The sequence below is a fragment of the Callithrix jacchus genome, chromosome 17, assembly GCF_049354715.1.
Source record: "Callithrix jacchus isolate 240 chromosome 17, calJac240_pri, whole genome shotgun sequence".
NCBI classification, from domain to species: domain Eukaryota; kingdom Metazoa; phylum Chordata; class Mammalia; order Primates; family Cebidae; genus Callithrix; species Callithrix jacchus.
In genome coordinates, this window is record NC_133518.1 from 28,153,152 (window position 1) to 28,177,153 (window position 24,002).

General features: G+C 39.0%; 1 protein-coding gene across 3 annotated transcripts in view; it reads left to right on the forward strand.

Moving 5' to 3' along the window:
• VEPH1 (ventricular zone expressed PH domain containing 1) overlaps nucleotides 1-24,002 on the forward strand; it is a 232,489-nt gene that overhangs the window by 115,353 nt on the left and 93,134 nt on the right. For all 3 annotated transcript variants that reach the window (XM_008983589.5, XM_017965729.4, XM_002759456.6), the window contains one exon: nucleotides 10,559-10,779. In XM_008983589.5, the coding sequence (XP_008981837.1) occupies nucleotides 10,559-10,779 (221 nt within the window). The remainder of the gene's footprint in view (nucleotides 1-10,558; nucleotides 10,780-24,002) is intronic.

The following is a 24,002-nucleotide window of genomic DNA, read 5'->3' on the forward strand; positions in this document are numbered from 1 at the left end:
GTGGTTAGTTACAGTGCCAGATTCAAACTTAGGATAAAGCTTCTGAACCCACTTTATAAATAACCATGCTATATTCTCACTCATAGGTGGGTGATGAACAATGAGAACACATGGACACAGGGAGGGGAGCACTACACACTGCGGTCTATTGGGGGGAATAGGGAGGGATGGGGGGAGCTGGGGAGGGATAGCATGGGGAGAAATGCCAGATGTGGGTGAAGGGGAGGAAGGCAGCAAATCATACTGCCACGTGTGTACCTATGCAACTATCTTGCATGTTCTGCACATGTACCCCAAAACCTAAAATGCAATAAAAATAAAAATAAAATAAATAAAAATAAATAAATAACCATGCTATTGCACTTGCTTGCTCAGACAAGGCACTGAAAGGCTTTAAGCTATGAAGGCTTTAAAGGTACTACTACCTTTTCATTCCTCAAAAGTAAAATTTGCCATGTTATGTTTATCCAAAGAAAATCTTTCACATGTATTGACATTTTGAACAGTTGACACTCTAGTCCCTTACCGACCAATTCTATTTGCAGTAAGAAAGCCTCTTGAAACTCAAATTCCTGATCATATCTCTGGGATGGAGAAACTGAACTCATCACTCAGACAGACCAGCTGAATCCAACAGAAAGGCAGTGCTAGCAGGACTTGAGTAGCTTTGTCTCAGTTTTGGTTCTGGATTTTCTAAAGTGGCTCTAAACCCACCAGCCAATGAGAATACTTGAGATTTTACTTTAAAGCTTAATACCTCAAGCTCGGAACAAACAACAAAACAGGAGATAACGAAAGCCTTCCAACAGAGTAGGACAAATAATCATATACCTGCAGTAGATAGAAATTTACCTCCTCCAGAGTGATTATCACTGGTTAAAAATGGCTCAACCTGATACTGGTTTCTCTGCAAGGGAAGTATGTAGAAGTAGGAAGAGGGATGGGGTAGGAATGGACTCACAGATGCTGCCAATGTTATTGATAATCTCTTGTTACATTACATTTATTTATATACATTCTTTCATATGTAGCATATATTCCATAATGTCAAAGAAAAATAGAATCATTGAATATTTGCCACGTGCCAGATAGTATACCTGGCATTGAAAACAGTAATTTTTCTAATAAAGCATTGAGGCTGTACTAAGTAACATGTTTTTAAAATTCATTGATATTTCTCACATCATCAGATCATATTTAAAATAATGCTAATAATGTTCTCACTCATTAGTGGAAGTTGAACAATGAGAATACATGGACACAGGTAGGGGAACATCACACACACGGGCCTGTTGGGGGGTTGGGGGGTTAGTGGAGGGATAGCATTAGGAGAAATACCTAATGTAGATGAATGGCTCATGGGTGCAGCAAACCACCATGGCACATGTTGACCTATGTAACAAATATTCACTTTCTGCACATGCACCCCAGAACTTAAAATATAATTTAAAAAAAGAAGTTGAAAAAAATGCTAATAACAATTGATACCGTTGTTTTATCACTTACTCTATGCCAGACACTTTACAATTATTTTTTCATTGTTCCTCATAACATCACGAAGCAGTTACGTCAGCTAAGATGAATTTGTTAATAGCATATCCAAAGAGCTGATTTAAAAAGAAAAATATTTATTATCCCCTATTACAAAAAGCCTGGGAAACATGGTGAGTCCAGGTTTGTTCAGAAGTTCCACAACATCATCAAGATGATAAGCCTCTTTCCATTCTGTCTCTACTATCATCAGTATGTTTGAACTGGCCTCATAAACATATCCCTCACCACCCAGATCCAGGTAGTGCATATAGATACAACAATGTCTGGCTAAGGAACAGGGATGTGTTCTTCCATCTCTTTTTATATTGGGGGAAAATATTTTTCCGTAGTCTATTACTCCAGAAAACTTCACATCAGGTCCAGTTGCCCAAAATTAAATCACATACCCATGTTCTAGTTTAAAAGAAGCCTGAGAAATAGAATAGCTGTCATTTTCACTTTATAGCAGGCTGGGAGTTCTACCAATAATAAAGAAGGGGATACAGTGAGACGATTATTGATAGGCAATCAAAACTATCTGCCACTGAACTGTTAGCTCCAATCTACAGATGAGGCTTTGGCTCAAAGTGGTTAAATAAGATGCTGTGTTTTTTAAATGGTGCATTTAGACCTAGAGACTGTGATGTGCCTTATGGAGAAAATACATGCGTGGGATAAGTTTTGTTCTGGCATAAATTACACTGCTGTTGGCCATGGGTTCAAATTTAATGAATCAACACTATATATTAAATGTCTTTAAATAGAAAACACATAAAACAGTGTTATATATGAATCAGTTGACAAAAATGTGACCAGAGGCTTACAGGAAACTAACCCTCAATTTTCCCTAGAAGCAGTACTTCACTATTGCTTAATTCAGAGTTGTAATTTTATGAAACATAGCTACTTGTTATTCCCAAATAAAAAGAATCAACATATTATATATACAGTCATCCCTCAATATCTGAGGAGAATTGGTTCCAGAACCCCTGTGGATACCAAAAATCCAAGGACACTTAAGTCCTTTATATAAAACGGCATAGGACTTGCATACAAACTATGCACATTCTCCTGTATGCTTTAAATCATCTCTCGATTACTTATAATACCCAGTACAATGTAAATGCTATATAAATAGTTGTTATTCTATGTTTCTATTTGTATTGTTTTTATTGTTGTATTGTTTTCTATTTTTTCCAAATATTTTTGACCTGCAGTTGGTTGAATATGTGGATGCAGACCGCTTCAATGTAGAGGCTGTACTAAGTAACATATTTTTTAAATTCATTGATATTTTTAAAATTCATTGTATCTATACAAGGAGGTATACAGAGTGATATATCATTATATTCACCTGCAAGTGAGTCTATTGACTAGAGTCCTCTGAGTTGAATTTTCTACCGGCCCACAATCTCCAGAGGAGGGTGGTCAACTGTCCCGAATTGCCCGTGATTAAGGAGTTTCCCAGGACAAGACTTGCAGTGCTAAACTGGGAAAATCTTGTGGCAAACGATTATTCCCCCAATACCAGAGTTTCTCATACCCAAAGAAGCACTGAGGTAGGAGAGCTCAGTACAAACCCTTCAACTCTTGATCTGAAGCTAGTAACTCCTTATTATTAGGAAAGAGACTCTCAAGGAATAAATACACCCCCAGGCAGTTAAGCACCACTGGTCACACTCAGGCTTTTGAAGCCTCCTAAGAAAAGCCTGGGGTTACTCTGGCAAAGTTCCACTGAGAGGACATTAACAAAAAACACATTTGCTTTACATTTCTAACGACCCTTGCAAGTATACCTTTGATGTGTGTAGAGATTTCAAAGAGTTGAACTATGAAGAAAGGTAGTCTTTAAATCAAAGAGTATAAAATACAAATGCCCAGGAAATGCAATATTCTCATTCAGGCAACCAAATATATTATTTTATTTTATGTTTGTAAAGTGATAAAAGACAGAGGAAAGAAAAATGTGGATTATAGGGCAAATCCACATTTCCTACGTCAGCAAATTCTCAAATTTTCAGAGATTTAGGACTCTACATAGACCAGTGATTCTCAACTTTGGCTGCACATTTGAATCATCCAAGCAGTTTAAAAACTCCTATGCCTGAGCTCCACCCATTTCAATAAAATTGAATAGGAATTGGGAAGCAGGAGAGATTTACTTGGCATTAGAATTGTTTTAACAGCTTTTCAGGTGATTCTAACATGCAGCCAGGGCTGAGAACCACTCACAAGAACAGCATTGAGAAAGAGTCTCAGGAAACTTCTGTGTTCAGCAGGAAAGAATGAATGCTATCATCAGTTGGCAATGCCTACCTACCACAGGTAGAGTTCAGAAAGGAGAGCTGCAGCCTACAAAGCTTCCCTAAATGGTTTTCATCAGCCCTAGTGATGTGGAGATATTCAAGCTCCGGAATCAGATGAATCTTGATTTAATATTGGCTTTTCCACTTATGACTGTACCTGTGCAACTTCAGTGAAGTTACTGTCCCTCCTGACGTCAGTATCCTCATCTAGATACTCATTTTGCAAGGTCATTGTGAAGATTAGGTGAAAAAGCATATGTCAAGTAGCAGACACACAGTGGATAGTTAGTGAATAGAAACTATTATTATTATTATCAGACCCCCACATTTTCATGTTTGGCCATTTTCTGAGTTGTATTTTGACAGATAACAGAGTAGCTTTATGGAATTTTAGTAGTATTAAAAAAAATAACTGATAAAAAGTGAACAATATGGCCAATGTAATTTTGCAAACATATAATCTCGTTCAGAGGTTAACAAATTACTGCCTGTGGGCCAAATTCAGCCACACCCACTCATTTACTTATTGCTTTTAGCTCTTTTCCCACAACAAGAGACATCTGGCCCACTAAGCTGAAAATATTTACTGTCCATTTCTTTAGAGAAAATGTTTATTTGACCCCTGATCCTAGTTCATCAATACTCAGCATGGTCCATGGACACCAAGACCTTTTCAGGGGATCTGTAAGGTCAAAGCTATTTTTACAATACTACTAAGGCATCATTTACCATTTTTGCTATGTTGACATTTGCATTAATAGAACAAAGCAATGGTGGTAGAACTGCAAGTGCCTAAGCACAAACCAAGGCAGTGGCACCAAACTACTTATACTCATATTCTTTCCCACCACACATTTGCCTAAGCACAAACCAAGACAGTGGCACCAAACTACTTATACTCATATTCTTTCCCACCACACATTTGCCTAAGCACAAACCAAGACAGTGGCACCAAACTACTTATATTCTATATTCTTTCCCACCACACATTTGCAGACAAAAAAAAAAAAAAAAAGCCAGTTTCACCTAAGTCAGTGTTTCTCAGCCTTGGCAATATTGACATTTTGAACCAAACAGCTCTAGATTGTGGGGGCTGTCTTGTGCATTGTGCAGTGTTTGGCCTCTACCCACCAGATACCACTAGCCCTCCCTCCCATTCTCCTAGTCATGACAAAAATGTCTCCAGACATTCTCCAAATTCCCTCTGGGGAGGAAAATAATCACTCCTCTCCCTTTCTTTTCCCCTTCCTCCCACTAGGAACCACTAAGTTAACCTGATGAAGCAGTAGAAATTATTAATTTTATTAAATCTCAATCCTGAGTACATATCTTATTAAGTTTCCCTCCTGCTAAACGGGAAGGATGCATTGGCTTGGCACTTATGCTGCTAACTGAAATACAGAAATTCAGTGGTTATCTCTTAAAAAAAAAACAAAAAAAAACTCTTGTGTTATTTGTCTATGTGCCAACCTACCAATTTTTTTTGGCCCTTTTATTGCCACATTTTTTCAGTTGTTTTTTTTTGTGTGTGTGTGTGTAACAGTTTTTACTTGAAACAACAACTAGTGAACAATCTATGATTCTTCATTTGGGGCTATTTGGTAGACTTATCCAGAAAATGAAGGAAGTGAGCTTTTCACTTCAAGCAGAACTACGGACATTAGTATTTGTTGCCAGTGATACAATTGGAGCTTGCAAATGAAAACTGGAGTTTTGGAAAATCTGTATCCGCCACTGTAAACTTGAAAGTTTCTCAATAGTTAAAAGACTTTTCTGATGAGATCAGTGGTGAAAATAGTGAATTTTTCTCTGAGCTGAATGAGTTTTATACTATGTAATGAAATGCATCAACCTTTGGAAGATATGCCTAAATCAGTAAACCAGTATTTTTCCACGTTACCAGTGCTTAATATTTTAAAGTCATGCATAGGTAAAAGATTTATTCAAAGTGCAAGACAGACTAGTGGATTTTAATGTAATAGGATACAAAGGTAATTAATGTCATGTATCGCAACTAACCTTTGAGAAACTGCTACTTGTTGAGTTCTGGTATAGTATCCAAGAAGAATATTCACAATTATCAAGGCTATTTTGAAAATAGTCCTCTTTTTTCTAACTTCATATTTTTATGAGGCCAGATTTAACAGATCAAATACAGAAACATATGAGAATCTAGATGTCATCTAGTAAGCAGTTACCAAAGAAATTTGCAAAAACATAGAGGACTACCAGGCTTCTCACTAAATTTTTTGTTTTGAAAAATGTGATTTTTTAATGAAAATATACATTTAAAAAACTGTCTATTTTAATTCCCAATATAGCCAATATCAATAGGTATAAACCAGATAACAAAACCTCTGGGATCTTTGATAATTTTTAAGAGGGTAAAGGGGTCCTAAAACCAAAAGATTTGAAGATTGCTGATTTATTTTGTATTTTCAGAGTATTTATAGTATTTCTATAACTAAGTAAAAATAATTAAGAAAAAAGAACACAAAACTCTGATGATGAATGAGGTATAAGAAAAAGGAGTGAAATAATATGTGTATGGGTCGGTTTAGTTTTTTGATGAAAGGAGCTGGCCATATAGCAAGTGAGGGTATAGATTTAGAAACTGGGAGGGCATATGTGGCCTTGAGCAAGTTAGTCTTGTATCTGTGCTTCAGTTTCCTTCTTGTAAAAGCGGCAATGATTGTAGTACTTCTGTTATAGCATTATTTGGAGGATTACGTGAGTAAATACCTAAAGAGAATATAGAATATGCTTGGTGCTTAGAGCAAGTGCCATCTCTAGGTCAGCTATTTTTGTTTAATAATAAACAATGAATTTGTGTCAGCAAGGATAAGGTCAGACTCGTAATTAAGTCTTACAGGTGCTGACCCTATCCCCTCAATGGGAAGACTGAAAGCAGGAAAATCCAGTCACTAGCCCCCAGAGACAAAATATCATGAAGCTGAGAAAAAAGTCAGAATCTCCTAACCCCCTTCCTGCCCTAATATCAAACTTTCTAATCCAAAATCACATCTGTTACCCCTGTGAGGTACGTGGACGTGCTCCAAGGTTTCAGAACAAATGATGTGAGGTTGGCCTGGTTTCATACATTACTTCCAGAGCAGTCATAATTTTTCTTCTTTCTGCACTGTGATTAATTTTCTCTTCAGCTCAGTTTGGCTGCCAGAAAATCATTCAGAATTATGTTGATTTCAGCAAATACCCACACAATGACCTTCACCTTTTAAAAGACATATGCTTTAAAGAAGGGGGCTTGCAAATTTTTGTAGTGAGAAGGATTCTTAATGAGATTCTGGGGACATTTATTGCATAAATAAGCAAATGGAATGTTTGTGAAATGACTTTTAAAAATACGAATGAAAAATCTACTTCTGAAAGTAAGGAAGTTACCTAAAATTTTAAATCACACCTTAGTAGAACAAACAATATATAAAATTCAGTTCCTGTATCCTCCTACCACCCTATATCAAGCAAAATAAATTTTATGGTAATTGTTTTCTAAGGTTATTGAGAATGCTGAGTTTAGAGTCTAAAACCTTGCCAAATTCAAATGTTACCTTCTCTCTGAGATGTGACCTAAATACACTATTTGCCATTGGCTCCCCCTTCTGTTTCATTTTCCTTTGAGGCACATTTCTCCATCTAACACACTATGTATTTTACATAGGTATTTTGTTTATTGTCTGTCTGTCTCATTATTGTGGCAGGCATTTTTGTGCTTTTTCTTCAGTGATATGTTCCTAACTTCTAGAACAGAGCTTGACATATGGTAGGGACCCCCTACATCAGCTTTTACCTTTAAATCGGGAATGGAAAATGTCCCCTGATGCATCGCATATCAGGAAGTCACACATGGAGCCTTTGAATTAAGAAATGAGTCAATGTTGCAAAAAACTGTTGGATCCAAGAGCATTCCTGGCAATTGTATGAGCCAAAATATGAAACAGGGGCTTCTGGAACTTGTTCCAGGAGTCTTTATTTTTCATTCATCTAACATTATTTTTTGATGAATAGATGTCTTTAGCTTCAACTTGTTGTCTAGCTCATGAAAGCACAACCCTCTGTCTCACATACCCATACAGGGCGCTGTGCCCTAGTGGGGTTTAAAAAATAAATAAGGGATTAGTGGCAGAACTACCCCATTTCCCCCAAGAGATGTGTTCCAGTGCAATTGTACATGGAATATTTGAAAATCAAGTATGAAAAATGAGGGAACTTCACTACTTAAATTTGTTCTCTATTAAATATTTCTTGTAAAGCACAGAATTCCTTTGTAACAACATACTTTATTTATAAGGTCATTATTTTGACATATAAGGTTTTTTAAAATCAGTAAACAGAGACACACACACTGTATGTGGAATCCACAGGCTCAAGTTTGTGCCTGGTTGATGATTGATAAATGAAAAATAGTTCCTTTAGAAGACTTGACTGGCACATGTAACCATTAGGAAATTATAAATAATAGGTCGGGGGATTGTGTGTTTCTTAAAAGCAAGGACATCCTTTCATTCACCTTTGTTATCTAGAGTCTAGTAAACGCATATTATAGCCATGCCATACCTCTTTGGTGATTAAATAAAAGCATGAATAAGCAAATAATCAAATGTAATTAGGTACTAAAAAGATTTTTGGCTGGACACAGTGGTTCATGCCTATAATCCTAGCACTTTGAGAGGCCAAGGCAGGAGAATTACTTGAGCCGAGGAATTCAATATCAGCCTGGGCAGCACGGTGAGACCCTGTCTCTACAAAAAATTTTTGAAAAAGTAGCCGAGTGTCATGGCACACGCCTGTGGTGCACCTACACAGGGGACTGAGGCAGCAGGATTCCCTGAGCCCAGGAAGTCAAGGCTGCCGTGAGCTGTGATCACACCTCTGCACTCCTGCCTGGTCAACAGAGTGCGACTATCTCAAAAGACACTAAAAGAAAAGAAAATTTTAAGATTTTTGAAGAGTCTATAATGCAGTAAAAATTTACACAGAAGGAGTCACCAAAAACAGCCGCATGGAAGAGTTGCATCTTGAAGTAAATTAAGGCTTCAAATGCTAGAACAAAGAGTAAATAAGAATTCCTAACTAGGAGAGTAATCTAGATCCGGGCACCAATCGGTTAGAAGGATTGTAAGCAGCAACCTTCAATATATATTTATATTTATACGTATGTTCCAGTACACTAACAAGGAAAAATTTTATTTTATTTTTATTTTTTAGTTTTTTGAGACGGAGTTTTGCTCTTGTTGCCCAGGCTGGAGTGCAATGGCGCGATCTCGGCTCACCGCAACCTCCGCCTCCTGGGTTCAGGCAATTCTCCTGCCTCAGCCTCCTGAGTAGCTGGGATTACAGGCACGCGCCACAAAGCCCAGCTAATTTTTTGTATTTTTAGTGGAGACGGGGTTTCACCATTTTGACCAGGATGGTCTCATCTCTTGACCTCGTGATCCACCCTCCTCGGCCGCCCAAAGTGCTGGGATTACAGGCGCGAGCCACTGCGCCCAGCTAAGGAAAAATTTTAGACCTACACAAAAAAGAAGATTTTAAAAGAGAAGTTAAAGATGAAATAAGCCATATTTTAAATTGGTATTTATTCATGGTATATTATTATTATTTCTACTGGGCACGAATCTACATTTCAAATGACCTTTTCAACAATTTTGAATTTTTTGGCTAACTTCCAGTTATGTCAGATTAGATCACATTGCCTCCAAATATGGCTCATGAAGAGTTTTAATAGATATAAGAGATGTGTCAGCTTTTCTTATTTGCTCATGCCTACGTTATTCACATTGTTCTTAATCTTCCGTTCTTTGAAGGAACTTGAATGACTTGTGAAAGTTAGTTGGTTACAGCTAGACAATATAAACTCAATCAGCCAAGCATATAAAAACCGTAAATACACTAAAAGATGCTTAAAGTTAATAAGTCATTGAGAAAACCTGCAGCAAGGAAGTCAGCCTTGCACACTAGTGGAATATCCAGCCATCACCCGACAGACAGATGGGTTGTATGTGCCAGGGTCAAGGCTCACTTTGAGACCATGGACCATACCTGCCCCATGCAGGAGTTAGCAGTTCACATAGTTGCAAAAAGTGCGTGTGTGGGGTTCAATCATTTGTGATTGAGAGGTTTTGACCTGGAAAGATAGGTTAATGAGAATGTTTGCTTATTAGTCTTTCCTGGAAATCGGGAATCAACTAAAAACCTCAAAGAAGCAGATTCAGAGGAACTATGAATGAAACTGATTATTCAACTTGAGCTAGCTTCCTTAGTCAACTCCCTATAGAATTACCATCTGCTGCTCATGGGACTCTGTCTTTTTCTTTTTGCTTTCTTTTTTTTTTTTTTTTTTTTTTCCTGAGACCAAGTCTCCCCCTGTCACCCAGGCTGGAGTGCAGAGGCACGATCTTGGCACACGGCACCCTCCATTTCTCATGAATCTCTTGAATTCTTATGAATGCCTTAGCCTCCCAAGTAGCTGGGATTATAGGTGTGTGCCACTATGCCAAGCTAATTTTTTTTTTATTTTTAGTTGAAATGGATTTTCAGTATGTTGTCCAGGTTGGTTGCGAACTCCTGTTCTCAACCAGGAGTTCCAAGCCATCCACCCGCCTCAGCCGGCCAAAGTGCTGGGACTACATGTATGAGCTGCCATGGCTGACTGATTTTCTTTTAAAATATAAACCTATTTTCTTCATTGTTCTTGGCAGGAGAGAGCCAGGAGCTGCCTGACATACCTGGTGAGTCAATTGGCCAACATGGAGCATTCATTTCACCATATTCTCCTGCTGGAGATTAAAAGCATCACCGACACCTTCTCCTCAATCTTGGGCCCTCAGAGCAGAGATATCTTCCGGATGAGCAACAGCTTCACTGCCATTGCTAAACTCCTTACCCGACAACTGGAAAATGCCAAAGCTGGAAGTAGCAGGTGAGCAAGAACTTCTGTGTACCTCAGGGAGCTACTGTGCACTTGTGGGGGTGTAACGCAGACAGCTAAGTCTTTCTAACTTCCAAAAGAAGCTAAAACCTGTATCTCAACAGAGAGTAATCTCTGTATAAATCATGGCACTTGCTAGAATCTTTCTTCTAAATATGTGAAAACCAGAATGTAACAAAACAATAGATTTAAAAGGTTCACAATATATGGTAAAGGAATAAGAATGTAGTAAAAATATTTTATAGCACCCATTTATTTACTCAACAAGCATTGAACAATTTAAGTTGTCATACTGAATAATTTAACATAGCTTCCTATGTACCAGGAAGCTAGACATACATAGAGAGATAATAACATGTCCCTTGCATTCAAGAAGCTCACTGACTAGTATAAGAGATAAATATTTAAGTGCATAATGGGAGAATGGCAGAATGGCTAAAAGGTTATGCTTATCAAGACAGGCTCAAGGGGCATGGAGAATACAGTAATGGTATCTACTTCTGCATCAAAGGGAGAGAGGTAGGAAGCTGATATCAGAAGTTTTCCTGAAGAGGTGATATTTTGAACCAAGGAGTGAAAGATAACCAGATTGCACCAGGGTGTCTTTTGGGCAGCATTTTGAAAAAGCACTTTCTGGAAGCAGAAGTCATTTTGTATGACAAAGGTTGTGTTACAAGGAAAATAACATTAGGAGATGCTGATGAAGTGATAGGCAGGGACCAGGGAATGGTGGGCTCAACAGAGTGGACTAAGGAGTCCAATTTTTTTCCTCAAAGCAATGAGGAGTGATTGTGGAGCTTCATACATGGCAGGGGATGTCTGCACTGGGGCCGGGGTGAGCTTCCTGAAATCTGGACTGATTATACCCTGCCATGTACAAAGGCAGGGTATAATGGCAGATGAGCCAGATCAAATGAAGGAAGAGCAGAAGCGTGCATAGGTGTTGGCCATGAGGATATTATTGACAACTGAGGTGAGGAAGCTGCCATTGGTGTGGCTGGCAGAAAACAGAATGATGGGGGTTACAGAGTGTGGACACAATGCACAAACTGGCCTTTTCAAGAAGCTTGTCTTTGGAAAAAAATATACAAGGCCATGCAGGGTTGAGGGAGGTGTTTTATTTATTTTGCTATGTTTTGAATAGAGAGAAACTGAAAAAGCTTTATGACCTTTAGAAGTTACAAAAGCCTTTTAAGTATGTAATTTCATTTGATCCTCATGACCATTCTACATGGCAGATGTCACTTACTCCTACTTTATAGAAGAAGAAACAGAGGCTGAGATACATACTGGTTAAATATCTTCCCAATGTAACACAATAACAAAGTGAAAGAGGAGGGACTCGACCCCATCATAGACAATGGAAGGTGCTCAGTTATGGAGGAAGGTGGGCCCCATTTGTGACTATTGCCAAATTCTGTGTGTTTTTTGGAATAACAAATGATGCATGCCATTTCAGTGTGAGACAAGAATCCCACAAGAAGCCATCTTGTTAAAGAAGTGAGCATTTAGTCATTTGGGTCCACTTTATGTTCAGCATGGTGTAGGGCCTGGAGGTCCTAAGAAATATAAGATACTATCCTTACCCTCAAGAGTCACAGTTAGAGGATGTGATGCGCTAGAAGTGCATACAATGGGCTATGGAGAAAAAGGGATGCATTGACCAGCAGCCAGGGCGTCGAATATTTCACAGAGAAGGTAAAATTTAAGTTTATTTCCTATTTATTATCTTCTATGTACCAGGCATTTCTCTAGACACTAGGTCAAGTTGCATAGAATGAATGAAAATTCCCCAGATAAGAGTAGAAAGGACACCACAAATGGAAAAAAAAATAGCACATACAACAATACATATAGTATGTGCTCAGACTAAGGAAAGATAATTTGTTCAGTAGGGTAGGAGAGTAAGTTGAAAAGTTAGGTCAGAGGCAGATTATCAGAGGCCTTATATGCTGTGTTAGAAGCAAGGGTTTGTTCTGTAAGCAACAGGAGGCTTAGAAAGACTTTAATGTAGAGAATGACCACAGCTCTTAGCACAGGAATTAACAGATAGTAAGCACTCAAATATTTTCACCAAATGAATAGGTAAATCGGGAGTAACTAATATTATGAAGCACTGAATTAATTTGGCTGGAGAAGCCAGCTGGCAAAAGACAAAGTGAGAGGTATAGACAAAATAATGAGAGCCTAAGAAGTCAAGGCAGATCATTATAGTAGAGAACACAAAATTATGAGGAACTGATCACCTATAGGAGGTGGAGTAAGAAGAAGAGGGGAGTGGTTGAACACCCAGAGATATCTAGCTTGAGTGACTGCATAGAAATGGAGATGATGTTGATACCCAAGGAAGGAGGTCGCAGGAGGGGAGCCAACTGGGAGGACGCTCAGCCCCTACACACAGAGAATATAATCTGATCAATAGTGTCCTCAGAGTCAATAACTATTCACAGAAGTAGAGTCATTGTAAATATCATTTTCTTTCAACACAGTGGGTTTGATTGTGCATATAAAAATGTGTTGTCACCTGGTTTGATACATAAATGCCTATTACAAGAGTTTCTCAACCCTGGCATTATTGATATTTGGGCTAGATAATTTTCAGTTGTGAGGCTGCCATGTGCATTATAGAATATTTACCAGCAATGCAGGCCTCTACCCACTAGATGATAGTAACGGCACCCCCCTCTCATTTGCAACAACCAAAAATGCCTCCAGGTTTTGCTAAATGTCCCTAAGGAAATAAAAACCTCCCCCACTTGAGAATCACTACTATATACATATACCATTCAAAAATAGCATTTTCATAGACCCATGAGTTAACTAACAATGACCTAAACACATGGCAGCATCCAGGAGAGTCAAGGCCAGCATCACGAAAAAGATTTGCCATTTTTATGCAGCCACAAAGTTGCTGTTGGCCAATTTTAATGATGCAGTTTCAGAAATTTGGTTTACAGTCTCTGCAGCTGGTATTTGAGGGAGCCATTTTATGCTGTATGCACAGCTGAACTGTGTGTGTCTTCTCCCAGCCATGGCTGACATGTGCCATGAGTGAAAGTTTGAGCCCATGTCCTGGCCAGTGCTCACCTATTCTCTATTGTCCTATGGACACAAGGTTTCAAGAGGCCAGTTGACATTTCTGAGATTATATATGTGAAAAGGTTTATAGAAAGAGAAAGGAAATGTTATACAAAGGTGTTACGTTAGGCATCGTAACAGGAAAATTCATTTTTAGTAAGAAGGCCTGTATTAGTCCATTTTCATACTGCTATAAAGAACTGCCTGAGACTGGGTAATTTATTAAAAAAAGAAAAGAAAAGAGGTTTCGTTAACTCACAGTTTGGCATGGCTGCAAGACCTGAGGAAGCTTACAGTCATGGTAGAAAGCAAAGGGGAAGCAAGACACCTTCAGGAGGCAGCCAGAAGAAGTGCCAAGTGAAGCAGGAAGAGCCCCTTATAAAGCCATCAGATTTCATGAGAACTCACTTGCTGTCACAAGAACAACATGGGGGAAACTGCGTCCATGATTCATTTATTTCTACCTGGTCTCTCCCTTGACATGTGGGGATTACGGGGATTATAATTTAAGATGATATTTGGATGGAGACACAAAGTCTAACCATATCAATGCCCAACTTGATTAGCAATAAAAATTTCCCCATGAAAAAAGAATTTAGGAAATATGTAGATAAAAAGGAAAAATAAGGTTCCACTATGAAAATATGAGCCTGCATGTATGAGAATGCATTTAAAGTATCTTTTATTTACTATTTTTCTGAGTGAGAGGGCAGGAGATTAGGAAACAGCAAAATTAAATGTAAAGCAATGAAAAGGTCACCACTCACCTCATACCACTACTGCCATCATCACCCACCTCAGCTTCTCTCAATTGAAAATACTTCTCTCAGTTCAACCCTCACTGTCAATCTTTTTCCAACCGACTGCAATTACTCTGTGGGAATCTCTAAACCCTGATGTGGATAGCCAGCCTTTTGTCTGAATGGCTCATACTCTCTGGGATGGTTGCGAAGGCTTCTCTCCCAACATCTTTTCTTTGAATAGCTTTCACTGTGATCATTTAGCTTCAGTCATTTTAATCTCTGCCCCCAAAGCAGAAAGGTCTACACTTTTGTCTAAAGCATACAGCAAAGTCTGATCCTTACAATTAAAAGGGAAATGAATAAGTGAAGCGAGCTTGAAAGAAAATTAAAGTTGATAAAATTCAAAACAGATGTCATCAAATTTAGAAATCTGACACATAGCCCGCCCAGCAGGCCAGATTTTAGACTTCAGGCCAAAACAACAAGATAATCAAAAGAAAAACAATTAGCATCCTAGAGAGAACGAAAAACTGAAGCACACAAGAGCCTTTCTTGTGCCAAATGACTGAATAAATTGGGTAAGTTTTGTCAGAAGCATCAGGTGAGCCCACTTGCACTTTTCCTGCTCCTGTTTTAGAAAGAATGTCTATTTCTAAATAATAAACCAACAGAGAATAAACAAGAGGAAGTCAAATAAAGCATTTATATTTTTGAAATTAATACTGAAGCAAAAGGGTACAAGAGCTTTCATGAATTGAAAAGAAGGTGTCAGTTTGGAGAAGAGAGCTACACCTTTCAATACTGTGAAAGCCCTATCTAGCCCTAAACATCAAGCTGTTTGTCTGCCAGAGCCCTGTTGAAGCTGGGGAGGGAGAGGGTGAGCTCTGGGCACCTCTGTAACTGGCTGAGCAGAGCAGTGGTGTGATCATTACCCAGAACATGCTTTTGCCAAATCTGTTTGGCGCCAGGGAGACTGCAATAATTAGGCACCATCAGAATAGGGGCAATTTGTCACAGGTGGTCTTAGTAAGAGGTTAGGTTCAGGCATCAATTGGGGATGGAAACTTTGAGGGGTGGAAATTATGGAAAGAAAGCAGCAGTGAGAGATTAATAGTAGAAATGAAAAAAAGATAGTGAGAGAGGATGATGATGGCAAAAAGCAGAAGGGGAGACTTGAGGAAACAGGAGAAAGATTCCTGACACAGGCCTGGGGTGGAGGAGAGAGGAGGAAGGTTACAGTTCCCTCAGATCCAGCCTGCAAACTTCAGCTAAAGCCATGAAAGTTATGGGGGAAAAAAGAAGTTGTTTGTGTAAGAAAATTTTAAGACAAAGTGTGTGATTAAAGCTTCCCAAACCCTTTGGCTTAGTTATATGAATGTTGTGTTTTTTTAATAAAAATAATAATTTTGGTGGTGATGGTGGTAGAGATTATGAGATTTTATGTTTGCTCTTCGCTTTAAGAATCAGGCCTGAAAACAGAAAGGGATAATGAAACCTAAATTATAGTCAAAACTGACTGAATAGGTGTGAATCTGACTTTGATATAAGTGAAAAGAGATGACACAAACGAGGGAAGGAAATAAAACAATAGCACATGTGGGAGAATGAAGAGAAAACAGGATAAGTCAACCATGTTTACAGAAAAATGACTTCAGGTAATCTGTCTTCCTTGGAGTGGCTCCAGAATTCTGTTTATATCTCACATTCCATGCAATGAATATCAAAGAGATGGATTACAACAAAGAGACACATTTGATGTATTGTGTGGCCCTAATGTATACTCAAGCAACACAGCCTGTAAAGAACCTTTTCATCTACGAAGCCCTTTGCAAGCTGTCATTCCAGAGTTCCCATCTTGATATCCTGGGAGTCACATCAGAACCTAACTGTACTGAAATAACAATAGTGCACATACTTAGACATCATTTCCCCAAGACATTGCCCAAGAGCTTGAGAGTAATGGCTCTTCACTGAGTCCACAACACAAATTGCAGAGTAGAGGGGGCCAAGTTCTCTGCAACTCTGCAAAAATATTCTGCTTATGTAGGACTGATCAAGCTTTAAACCTAGCTCTTACCACATGGTAGATTCTGTGCTTTCAGCTCTGATATATTGTTTAATCCTCACAATAAAAAGTCTTTTCATATGCATCAGGATAATAGGTACTTCATATTAGAGCATAATGGAGTAAACCTTGCAGATGGGCAAGAACAAAGTAAAATTCTTGCTATGAGTCCATTCCTGGAGAGCCAATAATACAAATGGCCAGACATCAGTTCATTAAGTTTCTTTTAATTTATTCTTTTAATCTGGTCCAGTGAATCTCAAATTTCAGTGTGGATGACACTGAATCTCAAAGTTACAGTGTTCATAGTATTTCATGGATAATTTAAAAGAATTTTAAAGGAATGTCAAGGGTAACTTTTGCCTATTCCTCCCCAAAGTGGTACACCACTAGTCTTTACCATCACCTTCTAGGATGCACTTTTTGTGCCTCTCTTCCCATTGAAGGCTGACATTCGGAATAAAGACTCCAGTTTGGTACTACTTCTTCATGAGGACCTTCCCACCCACCATCACACATAATGATCTGTACTTTCCTCTGAGCTCCCACAGCTCAAACAACCTCTCCATCTCCCAGCACATGCCATACTGCCCTGAAGTGCTGGGTGTCTTTCTCTGCCCCTCTACTCTTCCACATACTTGAAGAGCTAATATTCAGAGCCTATGCCCTATGGAAGGAAAAATAAGGTCTTATAAGTGTTTATAAGAACTTCCACATTTTTAGCCAAGAAGTGTTTGTACAAAGAGAAATTGATTCTTTGAAAGCAACTGTTGGTTCATGGAAGGTACACAAGTCAGTTCAGAACCATAATTAGAAACATGTGATATGCTGGTCAGCATTGCCCCCTGCTTAGGAAAAGCTGACTGTAATTTTGCCCCACCAAGGTAAATTTTAATAATGAAACAAGTGTTTTGATAAGAAACGAGTATCTCTTTTCAATCTGGAGAGGTCTACGGTGATGACCTGTATAAAAGGAAAATCATCATAGCCATTTGTGGCAGTAGCTGTAGCTGTTGTTACTCCTCAGTGCATGGAAAAGGAAGGAAAGGCTTTGGTTTTGGGCCCCTCTTCTTGCTGAAGAGGTTAAGTCTGACACGTGGTACCATTTATGTTCCATCTGTTATTCATTTACTCCACCAGTTGTCCTCTCTTCGTGCAGTATTTAGGGTGATGTGAAGGTCTTTAAAGGTATTTCAGGAATTTGTCTATCAGCAAGAGATGTAGGTAGGAGACATTGTTGTCAGCTTTGGAGACAATGAAGCAGGCCCAGGGAGGGTGAGGCCTCAGATGGGCTGGCTCTGCCATGTAAGAACACAGTAGGGTAGAGAGACTCAGGCAGCCCCAGTATGGAATGTGGACAATGTAATGTCAGCTTCACGGGGAACCAGGTCCATTTTCTATAAAGCAGCAATGTTCAAAACATAGGGCACACACAAAAAAGGAAAGCTTTTCATCAAGTGCCCACGGCCTGGCTTCCCATTTCAAGCAAGACAGAGAACAGCAAAGTTCTAGCCTGGGGAAAGAGAAAAAACTGTGCTTGTGGAACAAGAGGTAAGAGGGCCTTGACCCTCGACAACTCACATGAAAGTAGTGACAGGGTGACAGCTGGTGCTCAGACACTTCTTCCTAGAGCCTGACCTAGCTATTTGCTATTTTGGTTCCCCAAATGCTCCTTGTTCCTTTTTAGTATCTGTCATAATTGAACTTTAAAGTTGCCATTTGTATGACATTTTCTGAGTTTTGACCACCTTTTTAGTTTGTGTTAAAAAAGGGTGCCACATATACACCACGGAATACTATGTAGCCATAAAAAATGATTAGTTCATGTCCTTTGTAGGGACATGGATGAATCTGGAGACCATCATTCTCAGCAAACAGACCCAAGAACAGAAAACCAAATACCACATATTCTCACTCATAGGTGGGTGTTGAACAATGAGAACATATGAGCACAGGGAGGGGAGCATCACACACTTGGGTCTGTTAGGGGAACCAAGGGAGGGACAGCAGAGGGTGAGGAGGTAGGGAAGGGATAATATGGGGAGAAATGTCAGATATAGACTACAGTGGAATGGAGCAAACTACCTTGCCATGTATGTACCTATGCAACAATCTGGCATGATCTGCACACGTACCCCAGAACCTAAAGTACAATAAAAATAAATAAAAGAGCATGCCAAAATTCATTTTTCCAATCAGTGTGAAGAGTTGCTCCAGTGACTATATATCAACTCTATTTTGGTGTCTGGTTCCCACAGGATGTTATTTAAAGATATCAGAGTGTAATAACTTTTCTTGGTTACCATGCTATATCACCAATCCCCTAATATGTATTACATATTCCTGGGGAACATTCAGATGTAACCTGAACCACACCTACTTAGATGAATTGTGGAGTGCAGAGCAGTAAGTATGAGATCTGGAGGCAAACAGTTGCATTTAATGTTGGTTCAACTAAGTGACCTTCAGTATGCCTCAGTTTCCTCATCTGTAAGTGGAGTTATTAATAGGGTCAGCCTCACTTGACTGTGTTAGAAGCAATTAATGTACCAGATTTAGAACAGTGAAGACTATACACAGAAAGCCCTCAGTAGTTAATGAGTAGCACGAGCACGTTGTTACAGGTATGCATTATAATAAGTTATGGCATATCCACTAGACCAGTGCCCATTTGCAAACTGTTTCTTATGAGACTGCTATGAAGTGACCGCAGATATTAAAAATAAGAACATAAGAAGTTAGAACTTTTATAGCAATTTAATATTGCTGTGATATCCAAATACCTGATCAGTGGGCATTGTGTGTCTTGTTTTATTCATTGCATTTCTCTTTTAATTTATTTTTGCTATTTTTAGAAATATATTGGTCAGTGACTTATGAAAATTTTTAAAACAAAAAAATAATTCTTTACTACAGTGAGTTTTAAAACTGCTCTATTAAATGTTAGATGCAGTTGGACCCAGACTAAATCTGAGAACTTTCTTTAATACCTAATATTTTACTCCCTAAACTTTCTTCTGGGACCAAAAGGAAAGAGATTTAATAAATGAGAGGTGAAGAACACACATCATTATGGCCATGGTTGAGATACAGCTACTCTAAGATGGGAGGAAAAACGGTTCTTAATGTTAGTCATATTTATCATAAAGCAAAAGATAGGCTTTTCTTTTTTTATTGCATTTTAGGTTTTGGGGTACATGTGCAGAACATGCAAGATAGTTGCATAGGTACACACGTGGCAGTGTGTTTTGCTGCCTTCCTCCCCTTCACCCACATTTGGCATTTCTCCCCATGCTATCCCTCCCCAGCTCCCCCTCCCACGTTGTCCCTCCCCTATTCCCCCCAATAGATCCCAGTGTGTAGCGCTCCCTTCCCTGTGTCCACGTGTTCTCATTGTTCATCACCCGCCTATGAGTGACAATATGCGGTATTTCATTTTCTGTTCTTGTGTCAGTTTGCTGAGAATGATGTTCTCCAGATTCATCCATGTCAAAGGACACGAACTTATCATTTTTGATTGCTGCATAATATTCCATGGTGTATATGTGCCACATTTTCCCAATCCAGTCTATCATCGATGGGCATTTGGTTGGTTCCAGGTCTTTGCTATTGTAAACAGTGCTGCAATGAACATTCGCGTGCATGTGTCCTTATAGTTGAACGATTTATAGTCCTTTGGATATATACCCAGTAATGGGATTGCTGGGTCAAGTGGAATTTCTATTTCTAGGTCCTTGAGGAATTGCCACACTGTCTTCCACAATGGTTGAACTAATTTACACTCCCACCAGCAGTATAGAAGTGTTCCTATTTCTCCACATCCTTTCCAGCATCTGTTGCCTTCAGATTTTTTAATGATCGCCATTCTAACTGGCATGAGGTGGTATCTCAATGTGGTTTTGATTTGCATCTCTCTAATGACTAGTGATGATGAGCATTTTTTTATATGTTTGTTGGCGTCATGTATGTCTTCTTTTGTAAAGTGTCTGTTCATATCCTTTGCCCATTTTTAAATGGGCTTGTTTGTTTTTTTCTTGTAAATCTGTTTGAGTTATTTGTAAATTCTGGATATCAGCCCTTTGTCAGATGGGTAAACTGAAAAATTTTTTTCCCATTCTGTTGGTTGCCAATTCACTCTAGTGAATGTTTCTTTTGCCATGCAGAAGCTGTGGAGTTTGATTAGGTCCCATTTGTCTATTTTGGCTTTTGTTGCCAGTGCTTTTGGTGTTTTGGTCATGAAGTCGTTGCCTACTCCTATGTCCTGAATGGTTTTGCCTAGATTTTCTTCTAGGGTTTTTATGGTGCCAGGTCTTATGTTTAAGTCTTTCATCCATCTGGAGTTAGTTTTAGTGTAAGGTGTCAGGAAGGGGTCCAGTTTCTGCTTTCTGCACATGGCTAGCCAGTTTTCCCAACACCATTTATTAAATGGGGAGTCCTCTCCCCGTTGCTTGTTTTTGTCAAGTTTATCCAAGATTGTATGGTTGTAAATATGTTGTGTTGACTCCGATGCCTCTGTTCTGTTCCATTGGTCTATAACTCTGTTTTGGTACCAGTACCATGCTGTTTTTATTACTGTAGCCTTGTAGTATAGTTTGAAGTCCAGTAGTGTGATGCCTCCCGCTGTGTTCTTTTTGCTTAGAATTGACTTAGCTATGCGGACTCTCTTTTGGTTCCATATGAAGTTCAAGGTGGTTTTTTCCAGTTCTGTGAAGAAAGTCAATGATAGCTTGATGACATTGAGTCTGTAAATTACTTTGGGCAGTATGGCCATTTTCATGATATTGATTCTTCCTAACCATGAACATGGAAGGTTTCTCTACCTGTTTGTGTCCTCTCTTATTTTGTTGAGCAGTGTTTTGTAGTTTTCCTTGAAGAGGTCCCTTATGTTCCTTGTAAGTTGTATTCCTAGGTATTTTATTCTCTTTGTAGCAATTGTGAATGGCAGTTTGTTCTTGTTTTGGCTCTCTTTAAGTCTGTTATTGGTGTATAGGAATGCTTGTGATTTTTGCACATTGATTTTGTATCCTGAGACTTTGCTGAAGTTTCAGGAGTTTTTGGGCTGAGACAATGGGGTCTTCTAGGTATACTATCATGTCGTCTGCAAATACAGACAATTTGGCTTCCTCCTTTCCTATTTGAATACCCTTTATTTCTTTTTCTTGCCTGATTGCTCTGGCTAGAACTTCCAGTACTATATTGAATAGGAGTGGTGAGATAGGCCATCCTTGTCTAGTGCCAGATTTCAAACGGAACGCTTCCAGTTTTTGCCCATTCAGTATGATATTGGCCGTTGGTTTGTCGTAAATAGCTTTTATTATTTTGAGATACGTTCCATCGATACTGAGTTTATTGATCGTTTTTAGCATAAAGGACTGTTGAATTTTGTCAAAGGCCTTCTCTGCATCAATTGAGATAATCATGTGGTTTTTGGTTTTGGTTCTGTTTATGTGGTGAATTACGTTTATAGACTTGTGTATATTGAACCAGCCTTGCATCCCCAGGATGAATCCTACTTGATCATGATGGATAAGCTTTTTGATGTGCTGTTGCAATTGGCTTGCCAGTATTTTATTGAAGATTTTTGCATCTATGTTCATCATGGATATTGGCCTGAAGTTTTCTTATCTTGTTGGGTCTCTGCCGGGTTTTGGTATCAGGATGATGTTGGTCTCGTAAAATGATTTGGGAAGGACTCCCTCTTTTTGGATTATTTGGAATAGTTTCAGAAGGAATGGTACCAGCTCCTCTTTGTGTGTCTGGTAGAATTTGGCTGTGAACCCATCTGGACCTGGGCTTTTTTTGTGTGGTAGGCTCTTAATTGCTGCCTCAACTTCAGACCTTGTTATTGGTCTGTTCATAGTTTCGGCTTCCTCCTGGTTTAGGCTTGAGAGGACACGGGTGTCCAGGAATTTATCCATTTCTTCCAGGTTTACTAGTTTATGTGCATAGAGTTGTTTGTAATACTCTCTGATGATGGTTTGAAATTCTGTGGGATCTGTGGTGATTTCCCCTTTATCATTTTTTATTGCATCTATTTGGTTGTTCTCTCTTTTCTTTTTAATCAATCTGGCTAGTGGTCTGTCTATTTTGTTGATATTTTCAAAAAACCAGCTCTTGGATTTATTGATTTTTTGAAGGGTTTTTCGTGTCTCTGTCTCCTTCAGTTCAGCTCTGATCTTAGTTATTTCTTATCTTCTGCTAGGTTTTGAGTTTTTTTGATCTTGCTCCTCTAGCTCTTTCAATTCTGACGATAGGGTGTCAATTTTGGATCTCTCCTTTCTTTTCATGTGGGCACTTATTGCTATATATTGTCCTCTAGAGACTGCTTTAAATATGTCCCAGAGATTCTGGTATGTTTTGTCTTTCTGTTAAAGTCTTGTTTAATTAGATGAATGTGCTAATCTGCCTTCTGAAATCTCCAATCGCCGGTTTAACAGGGTATTTTGTATGGAGTGTTGCTCCACTGCGGCTTCGGCCCAAACAGCCGTGCTGGCCCAAACTGCTGCACTGGCCCAAACTGCCACACGGCCCATGGGGCTCTTACACCTGGGAATCTCCTAGTCTGTGGACAATAAAGATCTGTATGGAAATGTGGCGTCCACTCACCCTCTGCGGATTGACTGGGAGCTGTAATCCTGAGTTGGTCCTACAGTGCCATCTTCCTCAAGTCCTTGCTCCAATAGGCTTTTCATTAGTTGGCAGCCTGAAGGCTGTTACGTGTACTTTGCTATAAGTAAGAGCTGAATTCTAGGTAGACTAGGAATGGAAACACAGAATTTTGTGTAGAGTTTTATCCTTAGCTCAGTTATTGATGTGTTTTTGATTAATTATATGCCTCCGTTTTGGGGGTAACTATTTTTCTATCAATTAAAAATGGGCTACACTATCATATTTGAGATGAAGACTATGAGAGGATGTATCAAAAAGAAACATTTTAACCATTTTCCTCCTCTTCCAGTGTCAAATACCAAGAGTGACAATGTCTTAGCTATTTAATTCTCATGGCCAGACCCTATTGCTTGCTTCTGTGCCCAGACGATAAAGTCAGCCTAGATGAAGAAGAGCACATTGCCTTACAGGTCTCCCTCCTAATTCACAGTGCTTTGATGATATTCCTACTCTACATTTTTTATGGTCCTTAATAATTTATAAAGTGCTTTTGTAGCTTGTGTTATATCTGGGTGGCACTTCATTAGGATGGGGCAGCCTTCTGTTAAGGCTACTGCTCACCCAATATGCCCCGTTTTCTCAGGAAACTGAAGATTTGGGGTCCATCTGAACCAGTATCTATCAGTGGCAAAAACCAAAAATGTACCTTTACCTGGGAA